General features: G+C 63.7%; 2 protein-coding genes across 4 annotated transcripts; both read right to left on the reverse strand.

Moving 5' to 3' along the window:
- Positions 1-8: 8 nt before the first annotated feature.
- On the reverse strand, positions 9-9,524 carry FUS (FUS RNA binding protein; the record flags this gene model as incomplete). The annotated part of the gene is made up of 10 exons (XM_082077259.1): positions 8,907-9,524; positions 7,231-7,255; positions 5,863-6,014; positions 4,705-4,843; positions 4,457-4,617; positions 3,323-3,482; positions 1,794-1,828; positions 959-991; positions 268-374; positions 9-194 (listed from the first exon to the last, which is right to left on the reverse strand). Coding segments are annotated over exons 1-10 (1,011 nt in total), but the record flags the coding sequence as incomplete, so codon positions are not given.
- A 1,410-nt stretch (positions 9,525-10,934) lies between these two features.
- BCKDK (branched chain keto acid dehydrogenase kinase) lies at positions 10,935-16,501 on the reverse strand. Of its 3 annotated transcripts, none has more exons than XM_082077253.1 (12): positions 16,363-16,501; positions 15,846-16,013; positions 15,225-15,293; positions 14,929-15,066; positions 14,450-14,497; positions 14,128-14,247; positions 13,699-13,797; positions 13,546-13,619; positions 13,309-13,437; positions 12,986-13,075; positions 12,233-12,382; positions 10,935-11,216 (listed from the first exon to the last, which is right to left on the reverse strand). In XM_082077253.1, the coding sequence occupies exons 2-12, from the start codon at positions 16,008-16,010 to the stop codon at positions 11,072-11,074; spliced, it is 1,227 nt and encodes a 408-aa protein (XP_081933379.1). In that variant the 5' UTR covers positions 16,011-16,013; positions 16,363-16,501; the 3' UTR covers positions 10,935-11,071. The 3 variants fall into 3 exon arrangements, with proteins under 3 accessions (XP_081933379.1, XP_081933381.1, XP_081933380.1); XM_082077255.1 differs by having other exon boundaries at positions 14,929-15,039; positions 16,363-16,500; XM_082077254.1 differs by having other exon boundaries at positions 16,367-16,481.
- Positions 16,502-16,503: the final 2 nt, after the last annotated feature.

The following is a 16,503-nucleotide window of genomic DNA, read 5'->3' on the forward strand; positions in this document are numbered from 1 at the left end:
GTTTGGGCTGTCAGTGGATGAGGAGGGCAGTTTTGGGGTGAATTCCGGGGGTTTCGGGTCTCACCATCGAACCAGTCGATGGCGGCCTTGGCCGAGGGGGGGTCGTCGAAGGACACGGTCGCCTCCCCCTTGAGCTTCCCGGTCTCGCGGTCCGTGTACAGGTTGATCATGGGCTGCCCCGTCTTCTTGTTGGTCTGGGGGGGGAAGAGCCTCGTTAGCGCCTCGTTAGCGCCTCGTTAGCGCCTCGCGGGGTTAATTGGGTCTCACCTTGATGATGCCGATCTGTTTGAAGTAATCGGCCACCGACTCCACGGTGACGTTCTCGCCCAGGCCCTGCACGAAGATGGTGTTGTTGTCCGAGTTATCCTGCTCGCCTGCGGGAACAGCTCGTTAGCGCCGCCTCGTCAGCGCTCATTAGCGGCCCCGGCCTCGTTAACCCCCTGCCCGACCTCATTAACCCACCCCCAGAGCCCTTTGGCCTTAACGAGCTCATCCACCCTTCATTAACACTGAGCAGCCCCGTTCCCCTCATTAGCCCCTGATTAATCACCCTAATTAAACCCCAATTATCCCTCATGAGCCCCCCAATTAAATCTTCTCCCCCATTACCCCTATTAATGCATTTCCCCATTAACCCCGATTAACTATTATTAGCCCCCAATTAGTCCTTCTGCCCATCAGTCCTCCCCATTAGCCCAAATTAATCCTCTCATTAGCCCCTAATTAATCTCCCCCTCATTAGCCCAAATTAATCCTCTCGTTAGCCCCTAATTAATCTTCCCCCATTATCCCAATTAATCCTCTCCCCCCCCATTAACCCCGATTAATCGTCTTATTACCCCCCCAATTAACCCTCTCCCCCCATCAACCCTAATTACCCTCCAACTGCCCCTTCCCCTCATTAACCCTCTAATTGCCCCCCAGCGACCCCCCCCATTAATTAATTAGCCCTCGTTACCAGGATCGTGCCGCAGCCCTTGGTCCCGAGGTCCTTCAGCACATGCAAGAATCAAAAGGCCGAGCATTAATTGCTTCGTTAGCTAATTAGTCTCACCCCCCGGCCCCTCCCCCCACCCCCCAAAAAGGGACAAACTGGGGGAAAAAACCGCCTTGTTTTCTTGAACCCGCGCCCCTTTTTGGGGCGAAAAATCACCATTCTGGCCAAACTCGTGCTTTTCACCGCTTCCCCCCCAAAACGGGGGCGCTTCGCTTTGCGCTTTGTCCCAAAACACTCCGTTTTCACCTCAAAACGCCCACGAGAACGGTGCGGGATTGGGTCGGACCAGCTTCACTGCGGCTCGCGCCCCGTTTTGGGGCCAAAACCCCACATTTCACGATTTTCACCAACCTCCGGTCACCGGCACTTCACACCAGGCCCCAAAATCCACCTTTTTCACCTCGTTTTCCCCGTGACCGCACTTTGCACCAAACCTTTTGTCCATCGTTTTTTACCACATGCAACCGTTTTGCCTCAAAACCACCCGTTTTACCTCAAAAACCACCGTTTTAGCTCAAAAACCACCATTTCCGCTCAAAAACCACCATTTTTGTTCAAAAACCATTTTCTGCGAGTCCCATTGCGGGTGTTTTTCAACCCATTGTGCGCCGCTTCGTTTTTCCACCGTTTACCCCAAAATCGCCCCTTTTTGACGGATATTTCGCCTCCGGCCGCTCGCTACGAACCCCTATTTTGGGGTTTTTCACCCCAAAACTGCTCACGGGGGAGAAATGGGTTAAAAACACTTTCACCTCGGCGCGTTTTTGGGTCCAAACGCCCAACTTTTGGCACTTACCACCGAATTTATTGAAGCCACCGCGCTCACCACCGCTGAGGAGATAAACGGGAAGATAATCACGTTGGATTTTAATCACCCTGCCTATTATTTTTGGGGCCAAATGAGCGCTTTTGAGCAGTTTCCTCCTCCAGCCGCCGCCGCCGCTTCGTCTCAGCCGCCGGATGCACCAAAAAACCCCCAATTTGGCTGTTTTCACCTCGTTTTCCCCCCCTCCCCCTCCCCCCGGCGTCGCTTCCCAAACCCTGAAAATTCACATTTTTCACATCGCCTTTTTTCGGCTTTTTTATCCTCAGTTTGGCTTTGTGGTTATTTTTGCACTTTGCCCCCTTTTTTGCCATTTTTTAACCCAAAAAGAGCGTCGCATTGGGCAGGTTTCGCTGCCTTTCGCACCTGCGGCACACAAAACGCACAGTTTGTTAACAGGCACGACGAAAAGGTACCAAAAAACCCTCAAAACACCCCAAAAAAAAACCACCAAAAAGGCGCCGAGCGCCCCCCCCATACTCACCTCCCGCTGGCCCAAAAAGCGGCATTTTCGGCCCAAAACGGGGGGGCGACGCGCAAACCCAACGCTTTGTGTCCTGCGCCGCACACACGCTCTCCAGACACCCAAAACCAGCGTTTTTCTGGTTAAATTTAAGCCCAACCACGTGGTTTTTGCTCTTTGCTCCGCAGTGACCTCAAAACGCACCGTTTTCCTCCTTTTTTGCCCCAAAACCCCTTTGCGACCAGAGACTCCGGTGACCGTCACAACCAGCTTTGCCGAGTGTCGCTTTTTGCCCAAAAAGCACCTTTTTCCCCCCGTTTCGGGGGGGGTTCAACCACCTCTCGGCGCCCCCCGCTCTCGGTTGCATTTTGGGGGCGTTTGTGCCGATTTTGGTTCAAATACGGCGCCTGGGCCGCGCCCCCTCCAGCCCTTTATTTCCGGGAGCGGTTTTGACCCCAAACTACAGCTTTTTCAACCCCAAACTGAGAGTTTTTGGACCCCCAAACTCTGAGTTTTTCAACCCAAAACTCTGCCGTTTTTTGACCCAAAACCGTGGGGCTTTTTGACTCAAAACTGCAGGTTTTTCAGCCCCAAACTGTGGGTTTATCGACCCAAAACCGTGGGGCTTTTGGACCCCAAAACTGTGTGTTTATCAACCCAGAACTGTGCGTTTATCAACCAAAAACTGTGCGTTTTTTTGACCCAAAACTGTGGGGCTTTTTGACCCAAAAGTACAGGTTTTTCAACCCAAAACTGTGCGTTTTTTTGACCCAAAACTCTGGGGCTTTTTGACCCAAAACTGTGGGTTTTCCAACCCCAAACCGTGGGGCTTTTAACCCCCAAACCGTGGGGCTTTTGACCCCCAAACCATGGGTTTTTCAACCCCAAACTGTGGGGTCTTCGACCCAAAACCATGTGTTTTTGTCCCCGAACCGCGGGTTCTTGTCCCAAACCGCGGGCTCTGTCCCCAAACCGCAGGTTCTGTCCCCAAACCGTGTGTTTTTGTCCCGAACCGCGGGCTCTGTCCCCGGACACCTACCCCATGGTGTTTCCGCGTCCGCCGCGGCTGCCGCGGCCGCCCCGCTCGTAGCCCCCCCGGCCGTAGCCGCCGCGGCCGCGGTTCCGCTCCTGCTGCCCGTAGCCGCTGGAGTCCTGGTACCCGCCGCCCAGCGCCGGCTGCTCCTGCCCGTAGCTGTTGGCTGGGGACACCGCGGCGGTCGGAACGGCGCCGGCGGGCACAAACGGCCCCGAACGGGCACAAACGGCCCCGAACGGGCACAAATGGGCCCAGACGGGCACAAACGGGCCCGAAACGGGCACAAACGGGCCCGAAATGGGCACAAACGGGCCCGAAATGGGCACAAACGGGCCCGAACGGGCACAAACGGCCCCGAAATGGGCACAAACTGCCCCGAAATGGGCACAAACGGCCCCGAACGGGCACAAACGGCCCCGAAACGGGCACAAACGGCCCCGAACGGGCACAAACGGCCCCGAAATGGGCACAAACGGCCCCGAAACGGGCACAAACGGCCCCGAAACGGGCACAAACGGCCCCGGAACCGCAGCCAAACCCCCCAAACCACATCCAAAGCCCCTCAGCACCCCCAAAGCCCCTCGGGAGCCCCCAAAGCCCCTCAAGGAGCACCCAACCCCCTTGAGACCCCCCAAACCCCCTCAGGACCCCCCAAACCCCCTCAGGACCCCCCAAACCCCCTCGGGACCCCCAAACCCCCTGGGTTCCCCCCACCCCTGGGTTCCCCCCGCCCCCGGGTTCCCCCAAAGCCCCCGGGTTCCCCCCGCCCCCGGGTTCCCCCAAAGCCCCCGGGTTCCCCCCGCCCCCGGGTTCCCCCCGCCCCCGGGTTCCCCCAAAGCCCCCGGGTTCCCCCCGCCCCCGGGTTCCCCCAAAGCCCCCGGGTTCCCCCCGCCCCCGGGTTCCCCCCGCCCCCGGGTTCCCCCCGCCCCCGGGTTCCCCCCCGCCCCCAGGTTCCCCCAAAGCCCCCGGGTTCCCCCCGCCCCCGGGTTCCCCCCGCCCCCGGGTTCCCCCCGCCCCCGGGTTCCCCCCACCCCCGGGTTCCCCCAAAGCCCCCGGGTTCCCCCCGCCCCCGGGTTCCCCCCGCCCCCGGGTTCCCCCCGCCCCCGGGTTCCCCCCGCCCCCGGGTTCCCCACTCACAGGTGCTGCTGCTGTACTGGCCCTGCTGGCTGTAGCTGCTGCTGGGGGTGTAGCTCTGCTGGCCGTACCCCCCCTGGCCCCCGCTGTACCCCCCCTGGCTGTAGCCGCTGCTGGGGGGGGGCTGCCCGTAGCTGGAGCTCTGCGAGCTGCTCCCGTAGCTGCTGCAACGGCAAAGCGCCCAACGCTGCGTTCCCGCCCAAAATGCTCCATTCCCACCCCAACCCCCCCCAAATTCCCCCCCCCCGTACCTGCCGGAGCTGCCCCCCCCCGCGGGCGGCTGTGAGTAGCTGGGGTAGGAGGAGGGCTGTCCGTAGGAGCTCTGCGAGCTCTGCCCGCTGCCGTAGCCGCTGCTGCCGTAGCCCTGGGGCGCCGACTGCGTGTTGTAGCCTGCGGGAAAGGCCCTCAGCGCGGGGGGACGGGGGGGGCCCAGCGCCCCGAACCCGGACCCAGCGCCCCGAACCGTCTGAACGGGACCCAGCGCCACAACCCGTCTGAACGGGGCCCAGCACCCCAAATCCAGGGACCCAGCACCCCAACCCGTCTGAACGGGGCCCAGCGCCCCAAACCATCTGAATGGGACCCAGCGCCACAACCCGTCTGAACGGGGCCCAGCGCCCCGAACCGGGACCCAGCGCCCCGAACCATCTGAATGGGACCCAGCGCCCCGAACCGGGACCCAGCGCCCCGAACCCTGGGACCCTGCACCCCAACCCATCTGAACGGGACCCAGCGCCCCGAACCGTCTGAATGGGACCCAGCGCCCCGAACCGGGACCCAGCGCCACAACCCGTCTGAACGGGGCCCAGCGCCCCGAACCGGGACCCAGCGCCCCAACCCGTCTGAACAGGACCCAGCGCCCCCAACCCGTTTGGAAAGGTGCTTTTGTCATTACAACCTCTGTAAAATCCCCAGAGTGGGGTCAAGCGCCCCAAAGGGTGTTTGGAATGGGGTCAACCCCAACCACCCAGGTTCTGTTCCCCTATAGAATCCCCAGCCCCGTCCGGATGGGTTTTGTTCCCTATAGGAGCTCCAGCCCTGTCTGGACGGGGTTTTGTCCCCCACAGACCCCCGGCCCGTCCGTACGGTGTTGTCCCCACAGACCCCCGGCCCCATCCGTACGGTGTTGTCCCCACAGACCCCCGGCCCATCCGTACGGTGTTGTCCCCACAGAACCCCGGCCCGTCCGTACGGTGTTGTCCCCACAGAACCCCCGGCCCATCCGTACGGTGTTGTCCCCACAGAACCCCCGGCCCGTCCGTACGGTGTTGTCCCCACAGACCCCCGGCCCGTCCGTACGGTGTTGTCCCCACAGACCCCCGGCCCATCCGTACGGTGTTGTCCCCACAGACCCCCGGCCCGTCCGTCCGGTGTTGTCCCCACAGACCCCGTCCCGCCCGCGCACTCACTGCTCTGGCTCTGCCCGTAGCCGGAGCTGTAGCTGTTCTGGCCGTAGGAGCTGTCGCTGTTCTGGCTGTAGCCGCCGTAGCTCTGCTGCCCGTAGGGCTGGCTGCTCTGCTGCCCGTAGCCCTGGCCCGGCGGCGTCGGGTACGCGCCGTAGCTGCCGACGGGAAACCGGCCGGACGGTCAGAGCCCGCCGGGGCGCCCCAGGGGACACAGGGGGGTGGGGGACAAAGGGGCGTCCCGAGGGGACACAGGGGAGTGGGGGGACAAAGGGGCGCCCCAGGGGACACAGGGGAGTGGGGGGAAGGGGCGCCCCGGGGGGACACAGGGGAGTGGGGGGGACAAAGGGGCGTCCCAGGGGACACAGGGGAGTGGGGGGGACAAAGGGGCGTCCCGAGGGGACACAGGGGAGTGGGGGGAAGGGGCGTCCCGAGGGGACACAGGGGAGTGGGGGGAAGGGGCGTCCCGAGGGGACACAGGGGAGTGGGGGACAAAGGGGCGTCCCGAGGGGACACAGGGGAGTGGGGGGGAAGGGGCATCCCGAGGGGACACAGGGGAGTGGGGGGACAAAGGGGCGTCCCGAGGGGACACAGGGGAGTGGGGGGGACAAAGGGGCGTCCCGAGGGGACACAGGGGGGTGGGGACAAAGGGGCGTCCCGAGGGGACACAGGGGGGTGGGGACAAAGGGGCGTCCCGAGGGGACACAGGGGAGTGGGGGGGACAAAGGGGCGTCCCGGGGGGACACAGGGGAGTGGGGGGAAGGGGCGTCCCGAGGGGACACAGGGGAGTGGGGGGGACAAAGGGGCGCCCCGAGGGGACACAGGGGAGTGGGGGGAAGGGGCGTCCCGAGGGGACACAGGGGAGTGGGGGGGACAAAGGGGCGTCCCGAGGGGACACAGGGGGGTGGGGGGGAAGGGGCGTCCCGAGGGGACACAGGGGAGTGGGGGGAAGGGGCGTCCGAGGGGACACAGGGGAGTGGGGGGGACAAAGGGGCGCCCCGAGGGGACACAGGGGAGTGGGGGGGAAGGGGCGTCCCGAGGGGACACAGGGGAGTGGGGGGGACAAAGGGGCGTCCCGAGGGGACACAGGGGGGTGGGGGGGACAAAGGGGCGTCCCGAGGGGACACAGGGGGGTGGGGACAAAGGGGCGTCCCGAGGGGACACAGGGGAGTGGGGGGGACAAAGGGGCGTCCCGAGGGGACACAGGGGAGTGGGGGGAAGGGGCGCCCCGAGGGGACACAGGGGAGTGGGGGGGAAGGGGCGTCCCGAGGGGACACAGGGGAGTGGGGGGGACAAAGGGGCGCCCCAAGGGGCGGGGGACACAGGGGAGGGTGGGGGGGACACAGGGGAGGGTGGGGGAAGGGGGGGCCGTACCTCTGCGTCGCCGTCTGGCTGTAATCTGGGGGGAGAAACACCCCAAACCCGCCGTTAATTGCATCAACAAACGCACAGGAGATTAAACGCAAATGCATGTTATATATTCAGCGCTGCCAACCCTATCCTCGACATTATTAGTCAGTTAGACACAAGATGCGAATGCTGATCCCTCTCCGAATCCCAAATCTAAGGGTAAATACCCCAAATACATCCAAACCCGCCGTTAACTGGCTCGATGAACGCGCAGAGCCGTGTTCTCCCTCAGTCAATTGGCATTAAAACCGCCGCTGCTGTTCCCTCAATACGGTGACAGTTCACCAGGGAAGGCCCAAGAGGTGCGGCTGCGGGTCCTTATCCCCCTCAGGGCAGCGAAAAATCCACTTTGAAAGGGAAAATCCCCCTTAAAAACGCCCCTAGATGATGAATGTAACTGTTGTGCGTTTCACCAAGTTAAAGACAAATGGAAATACAGGATTTTTCCTCAGATTTGTGTAAGAAACGGGGGTCTGCCCCTCGCCCCCCCATAGCGGAGCAGCCGCTTTTTAAAACTGACAGAAATTTACCCCAAAAATCACTACTTGTGTAAACAAACACGAACGATTTTGTGTTACGAACCGAACAACATCGTTTATTCGCCACCAACACGCGGGAACAGCCGAACTGAGGCACGAAACGGGGCCGTTTGAGGGTTTATCCGAACAAAGGGGGTCCGAGCCCTCACAAAATGGCGGCGGAGCGAGCGGCCGCCTCACAACGACCCCAGAGGATCCCACACGCGAATAAAGCTCTAAAACCCGACAGCCCCCTCCGGGGGGTGTTTTTTTAACGCGTAGTGCTTATTTTTCCGGGGGGGGGTGGGTTATTTTTGGGGCTTTCACGAGTTTTATGGCCCCGGGGGGGGTGATTTAAAAGGCGGGAAGTGCCCGGATGTGGGACTGCGGCAGCGCGCGCACGCACAAAATGGCGCCGGCGGGAAACGCCCCGCACAAAATGGCGCCAACGGGCCCGTTAAATCCTCCCCCCCCATCCCAAAACCACCCTTTCTTTTTTCCTCTAAATCGCGCTTCTTACACTTTAATCCATAAACTTCTCACATATTAATCCAGAGGTTTATGTTTTAATCCCCGCTTTCCGCCGCTTTGTGCGCCATCAGCGCTTTGTCCGCCCCCCCCCGCCCCATCCGCCTATTTAAAGAAAACCAAAACAAACACAAAATGGGAGTTTACGCTCAAAGTGCAGCGGGATGAAGCTCAATGGCGGACAGTTAAAAACATTAATAATAAAGCGGAGAAAGGGGACTACTGAAGAATTACACGCGCGGAGGTGGGGAGGCATCAAACCACAGCCCCTCCTGCCGAGAGCGATAACGATCAAAATTAATCAGTTACACGGTTACTAAGCTAGCGAATAAATAGAAAAACCCGCTCGATTTAAAAAATATCTTTCAGAAACGAACCGAACGCAAGCGGCATCGCGGTTGTAGCGCGGGGGGGGGGCACTAGGACCCCGCGGGGCCACCCCCCACTTTTAGGGTCCCCCCCGCGGTTTTAGCGCCATCCCCGGGTTGAGGGGTGCCTGTAGGGACCCCCCCCCGCCCCGGTTTAAGGGGAGCAATAGGGACCCCCCCGGTTTAATGGGGCGGCATTAGGACCCCCCTCCAATTGCCCCCGTACCGTTGGACGCCATCGCGGCCCCTGCGCTTCCCCGTCCACGTGGCGACTGCGGCCCCGCTGCCCCCGCCCGCCTTTTATAACCTCGGCCGGCGCGTGCCACTTCCGGGAGGGAGGGAACCGCTTCTCCCCCCGCCCCGTGGTGATGCGATGGTTCCGTCCGCTGAGGGGGAATCAAAGGGCTTAAGGGAGGTGGGCGGAGCCACTGGGGTCACGTGGTTCGGGGAGGCACCCGCCGCTCGCTCGTAGGGACCTATAGGAGCCTATGGAAGACCTATAGGAGCCCTATGGCGGCCGCGGGAGCCCTATAGGAACCCTCTAGCGACCCCTGCCAGGCTCTGCTGCGCCGCTGGGAGCCCCCACTGGCCCCTATAGGCCTGGGGAGTGATGCATAAGGGCTCCTATAGGGCTGGGTATCCCCTATAGGGCTGGGGAGTGAGGTACAGAGAAGCTCCAGTGTCCCCTATAGGGTTGGGGAACAAAGTATAGGGGCTCCTACAGGGCCCCCAATGATTCCCCCTGGCCTCTGGTGGCAGCTGCGGCTTTAATGAGGCTCCGCTGAGGGGGCGGAGCTCGGGCGTCAGTGACCAATCAGAGCAGAGTCTCCAGGGTCAATGACCAATCAGAGCAGGGACTCTAGGCCCAGCTTGACCCGCACGGGGGACGATGGCGACCGGGGGGTCTCCAGGTCCCCGGGGACCCCGATGAGGATGAACATCCAGCAGCAGAAGGTTCTCCAGGAGCTCCTCGACCTCCACAATGACCAAGATGCACCAGGAGAAGCTTCTTCAGAACATCCTGGACCTCCATGGTGACCAACGTCCAACACGGGAGGTTCTCCAGGAGCTCCTTGACCTCCATGGTGCCCAACGTCCAACACGGGATGTTCTCCAGGAGCTCCTTGACCTCCATGGTGCCCAACGTCCAACACGGGATGTTCTCCAGGAGCTCCTTGACCTCCATGGTGACCAACATCCAACACAGGGAGGTTCTCCAGGAGCTCCTTGACCTCCATGGTGACCTGTGTCCAACACGGGATGTTCTCCAGGAGCTCCTTGACCTCCATGGTGACCAGTGTCCAACATGGAGATGTTCTCCAGGAGCTCCTTGACCTCCATGGTGACCAGTGTCCAACATGGGGATGTTCTCCAGGTCCATGGTGAGCAGTGTCCAACACAGGGATGTTCTCCAGGTCCATGGTGAGCAGTGTCCAACACAGGGATGTTCTCCAGGTCCATGGTGACCTGTGTCCAACACAGGGATGTTCTCCATGTCCACAGTGAGCAGTGTCCAACACAGGGATGTTCTCCATGTCCACAGTGAGCAGTGTCCAACACAGGGATGTTCTCCAGGTCCATGGTGACCAATGTCCAACACAGGGATGTTCTCCAGGTCCATGGTGACCTGTGTCCAACATGGGGATGTTCTCCATGTCCACAGTGAGCAGTGTCCAACACAGGGATGTTCTCCAGGTCCATGGTGACCTGTGTCCAACATGGGGATGTTCTCCAGGTCCATGGTGACCTGTGTCCAACACAGGGATGTTCTCCAGGTCCACGGTGAGCAGTGTCCAACATGGGGATGTTCTCCAGGTCCATGGTGACCTGTGTCCAACACAGGGATGTTCTCCAGGTCCACGGTGACCTGTGTCCAACACAGGGATGTTCTCCAGGTCCACGGTGACCTGTGTCCAACACAGGGATGTTCTCCATGTCCACGGTGAGCAGTGTCCAACACAGGGATGTTCTCCAGGTCCATGGTGACCTGTGTCCAACACAGGGATGTTCTCCAGGTCCATGGTGACCAATGTCCAACACAGGGATGTTCTCCAGGTCCACGGTGAGCAGTGTCCAACATGGGGATGTTCTCCATGTCCACGGTGACCAACGTCCAACACAGGGATGTTCTCCAGGTCCATGTGCCCAACGTCCAACACGGGGAGGTTCTCCAGGAGCTCCTTGACCTCCATGGTGACCAATGTCCAACATGGGGATGTTCTCCAGGTCCACGGTGACCAACGTCCAACACGGGGAGGTTCTCCAGGTCCGTCCTGATCTCCACGTTGACCAAGACGAACCGGCCGGTTCTCCACGCTGCCCGGCGCCCCCGGGCCCGGTTCTGCAGGCCCGCGCTGCCGCCGGGGGTCCGCGGGGGCCGCGGGTCCAGCCCTAGATGCGGAAGCTCTCGGCCTTGCCGTCGATGTGCCGCAGCCGCAGGTACACGTCGGTGCCCACGCCCTGCAGCGACTGCAGCGCCAGGGACCCCCCCAGGTACTCGGCGTAGGCGCGGGACGTGGGCAGCCCGAACCCGAACCTGCCGCACCGTGGGAAGCACCCGTGGGTCACACCCCCTGGGTCACACCCCGGGGTCACACCCCCTGGGTCACACCCCCGGGGTCACACCCCGGGGTCAAACACCCCCTGGGTCACACCCCCGGGGTCACACCCCGGGGTCAAACACCCCCTGGGTCACACCCCCTGGGTCACATCCCGGGGGTCACACACCCCCTGGGTCACACACCCCCTGGGTCACACACCCCCTGGGTCAAACACCCCCGGGATCAAACACCTCCGGGGTCACACCAGCCCATGGGTCACACCCCCGGGGTCACACCCCCGGGGTCAAACACCCCCTGGGTCACACCCCCTGGGTCACACACCCCCTGGGTCACACACCCCCTGGGTCACACCCCCCCTGGGTCAAACACCCCCTGGGTCACACACCCCCTGGTCACCACTGGGTCTCCACCAGGTCACCACCCTGCAGGTGTCACCAGCCCACGGGTCACACCCTGAGATGTTACACCCCCTTGGTTACACCCCTCAGTTTTACCACCCCATGTGTCACCCCGCTGTGTCCCTACCCGTGCATGGGGCTGTTGCTGAGCTCACACCCCATGGGTCCCCCGTGTCCTACCCGTGCATGGGGCTGTTGCTGAGCTCACACCCCGCGGGTCACACCCCGTGGGTCACCCCGTGGGTCCCCCATGTCCTACCCGTGCATGGGGCTGTTGCTGAGCTCACACCCTGTGGGTCACACCCCGCGGGTCACACCCCGTGGGTCCCCTGTGTCCTACCCGTGCATGGGGCTGTTGCTGAGCTCACACCCCGTGGGTCACACCCCGTGGGTCACACCCCGTGGGTCCCCCGTGTCCTACCCGTGCATGGGGCTGTTGCTGAGCTCACACCCCGTGGGTCACACCCCGTGGGTCACACCCCGTGGGTCACCCCGTGGGTCCCCCGTGTCCTACCCGTGCATGGGGCTGTTGCTGAGCTCACACCCCGTGGGTCACACCCCGTGGGTCACCCCGTGGGTCCCCCGTGTCCTACCCGTGCATGGGGCTGTTGCTGAGGTCCATGAGCCGGCGGAAGGGCCCCCCCAGGCGGGGGTCCTGGGCGCTGCTCTCGGCCGTGCTGAAGTGATACTGGGTCACCTTGTCCAGCAGCTCGTGCGGGATCCCCCCGCCACGGTCCGAGATCCTGGGGACGCGGGACGGACACGTGGGGACGTTGAACGTGGGGACACGGGAGAGACCCGTGGGGACACGGAGACCACGGGAACATGGGGAACCAACCACAGGGACACCAACGTGGGGACACGGAGACCGGGGGAACATGGGGAACCATCCACGGGGACACCAACGTGGGGACACGGAGACCAGGGGAACATGGGGAACCATCCACGGGGACACCAACGTGGGGACACGGAGACCGGGGGAACATGGGGAACCAACCACGGGGACACCAACGTGGGGACACGGAGACCGGGGGAACATGGGGAACCATCCACGGGGACACCAACGTGGGGACACGGAGACCGGTGGGAACATGGGGAACCATCCACGGGGACACGGAGACCGGGGGGAACATGGGGAACCAACCACGGGGACACCAACGTGGGGACACGGAGACCGGTGGGAACATGGGGAACCATCCACGGGGACACGGAGACCGGGGGGAACATGGGGAACCAACCACGGGGACGCCGTGGGGAACACGCGGCCGTGGGGACCGTCCCGGGGACAGCGCGGAGATGCAGCCCTGGGGACCCCCGGGCCCGTGTGTCCGTGTGTCTGTCCGTACCGGATGACGAGGTCGATGTCGTTGTTGGCGATGGTCACCACGATGTCGGGGACGTTGTAGGGGGTGTCCAGGTGGCACTCCATGGTGGCCCTGGGAACAGGGACCCACACGCCCTATAGACCCACACACCCCTATGGGCCCTTATCCCCCCCCGCCCAGCCCCCTATAAGCCCCTATACACCTCCCAGCGCCCTATAGCCCCTATACCTCTTGAGCAGCTCAGGCAGTCCAGGGGCAGCGGGAGAGATGGGAACCTATAGCCCCATAACCCCTGTACCCCTATAACCCTCCGTGCGCCCCTACGTCCCCCATAGGTCCCGCACCTCATGGCGTTCTTGAGCAGCTCGGGCAGCACGTAGTCCAGGGGCAGCGGGATGTATGGGAACCGCGCGGCCACGTGTCCGTTGATGCGCACGCGGGGGGCGTTTCCGTACTGGTGCTCGCACAGGCGCCTATAGGAAGCCATAGGCACGCCCGGAACATGCACAGAAGGCCCTACAGCCCCATAGGGACACCCAGGCTCCCCACAGCCCCCCTATATACATCTATAGGCGCCTCACCGGGCAAAGTCGACCCACTTCTCGATGAGCTTCTTGGGCGACAGGCGGGTGCAGATGATGCCCACAAAGTCGGGCTGGGGGGATATAGGGGGATATAGGGGGTGAGGGGGAGGCCCTATAGGACCTATGGGATCTATAGGGCGTATAGGGGACCTTGTCCTCGTGCAGAGCCAGGTGATGAGCGGCCAACATGCGCATCCCCAACCGCGACGTCAGCGTCTGGTCCAGGAACGGGCGCAGCAGCTGCTCGTCCTGCGGGGACCCAGGAGTTCGGGAGGGACCCAGGAGTTTGGGAGGGACCCAGGAGTTCGGGAGGGACCCAGGAGTTCGGGAGGGACCCAGGAGTTCGGGAGGGACCCAGGAGTTCGGGAGGGACCCAGGAGTTCGGGAGGGACCCAGGAGCTCGGGGAGGGACCCAGGAGTTCGGGAGGGGACCCAGGAGCTCGGCAGGGGACCCAGGAGCTCGGCGAGGGACCCAGGAGCTCGGGAGGGGACCCAGGAGCTCGGGAGGGACCCAGGCGTTCGGGAGGGACCCAGGAGCTCGGGAGGGGACCCAGGAGCTCGGGAGGGGACCAGGCGTACCCGGATGTGTCTCCTGCACTCCCGCAGCCCCTCGGCCAACAGCGTCACCACGTCCTTGTGATCGTCCAGCAGCTCCCGCAGCAGCGCGCAGAACCGCGCCTCGTCCGCTGTGCCCTGGATCTGGGGACACCGTGGGGACACCGTGGGGACACCCCGGGGACACCCCTGGGACACCCCGGGGACATGGGGGCAGCCGGTGACACCCCCGCCCCACGGGACAGGGACACGGGGGTGACGTGAGGATGGGGCAGGCGGGGACAAGGGTGACACGTGGGCAGAGTGACAGGGTCAGGGTGACACGGGGGCACCGCGTGACACTCACCCTTGGGAAGTCGCTCAGTTTTTGGAAGGCGCGGATGTACAGCTCGTGCTGGGGGGGAGGAGGGGGGGGAACGTCAGCACCCGGACGCCTGGGTCCCCGCCCCGAACTCCTGGGTCTTCCCTGAACTCCTGGGTCCCTCCCTGAACTCCTGGGTCCCTCCCCGAACTCCTGGGTCCTTCCCCGAACTCCTGGGTCCTTCCCCGAACTCCTGGGTCCCGCCCCGAACTCCTGGGACCCGCCCCGAACTCCTGGGTCCCCGCCCCGAACTCCTGGGATCCCCCAGGTCTGCCCAGGTCCCCCCATTTCCCTTGGTGTCACCTCTAATCCCTTCCCCACTCACCTCAGTGTCCCCTTCTTTCCTCCACCCCCCCACCCCCATAACCTGAAACTTTAGTTCCCACCCCCCCCCCCATCCTCTGCTGAACTCCTGGGTTCCCCCCGGACTCCTGGGTCCCCCGGACGCCTGGGTCCCCCCTCACCACGTGCAGGATGGTGGGGTTGCAGCCGATGATGAAGGGCAGCCCGCGGAAGCCCTGGATGCGGTGGGCGATTCGAACCGGCAGCTCCTGCTGCAGGTACCGCGCGCTTTTCTGCAAGGGGGGGGCACAGCAGGACGCCTGGGTCCCTCAGCGGGGACACCGGGGTCCACCAAAACCCACACAGGACCCCAAAGCCACCGGGAGGTTCCCCCCGTTCTCAGGGACCCACCCACCCGGACGCCTGGGTCCCTCCCGGACGCCTGGGTCCCCCCCAGTGCTGGGGTCCCCCCACTCACCAGGATGTGGCTCCCGTCCTGCGAGCGCCCCGAGTACAACATGGTGGTTGGGGTCAGGCGCACCGAGGGCTGCGTTGGGGGGACACGGGGGGGACGTCACCCGGACGCCTGGGTCCCCCCAGAACGCCTGGGACACCCAGTCCCACCAATAAGGAGCTCCCCCCCGGATGCCTGGGTCCCCCCCCGGACGCCTGGGTCCCCCGAGAACCCTGGGACACCCAGTCCCGCCAATGAGGAGCTTCTCCCCGGACGCCTGGGTCCCCCCCGGACGCCTGGGTCCCCCCCCGGATGCCTGGGTCCCCTCCCGGACGCCTGGGTCCCCTCCCAGACGCCTGGGTCCCCAAAAACCCTGGGACACCCAGTCCTGCCAATGAGGAGCTTCCCCCCGGACGCCTGGGTCCCCTCCCGGACGCCTGGGTCCCCCAAAAACCCTGGGACACCCAGTCCCACCAATGAGGAGCTTCCCCCCGGACGCCTGGGTCCCCCCCCGGACACCTGGGTTCCCCAAGAACCCTGGGACACCCAGTCCCGCCAATGAGGAGCTTCCCCCCGGACGCCTGGGTCCCCCCCCCGGATTCCAGGTCCCCCCATTTTCGGGTCCCCCCCATTTTCGGGTCCCACCTTCTCGGCGGCGGCGTCGATGGCGGGCTGGTGGTAGAAGGAGGTGACGGCCTTGGAGCGCTCGCGGGCCAGGTCGGCCGGGGGGGGCTGGTCGGTGGCGGCGCGGGAGGGGGCGCGGGGGGGCACGGGGACCCCCCGGCAGCCCCCCAGGACCCGCCGCAGCATCTCCTGGGGGGGAACCGGACGCCTGGGTCCCTCCCGAACGCCTGGGTCCCACTCGAACGCCTGGGTCCCTCCCGGACGCCGGGGTCCCCTCATGGGGGGGGCACGGGGACCCACAGGGGCTCACAACCCTCCTACACACACAAGGGACCCAGGCGTCCGGGCCCCCCCTTGTCCCCTCAGAGGGACCCAGGAGTTCCGGGCCCACAAGGAACCCGGGCGGCTGGCCCCTCCTTGTTCCCTCAGAAGGGACCCAGGCGTCCGGGTCCCCACTTGTCCCCTCAGTCCCTGCGTGTCGTGTCCCTCTCCCTCCAAAACAAGGGACCCAGGCGTCCGGGCGCCCCCCACGACTCACCCACCAGCGGACCCAGGCGTCCGGAACGCGCCCCCCCCGCCCCGGGATTCTCCTCAGAGTGGTCCTGTCCGCTCGCCTCCCCTCAGAACGGTTTCCGTTCCTCCACACCCCCCCCCGCTCCTCTCAAAATGGTTCGTCCCT

The sequence above is a fragment of the Streptopelia decaocto genome, assembly GCF_964273445.1.
Source record: "Streptopelia decaocto genome assembly, contig: HAP1_SCAFFOLD_727, whole genome shotgun sequence".
In the NCBI taxonomy this organism is placed as follows: Eukaryota; Metazoa; Chordata; class Aves; order Columbiformes; family Columbidae; genus Streptopelia; species Streptopelia decaocto.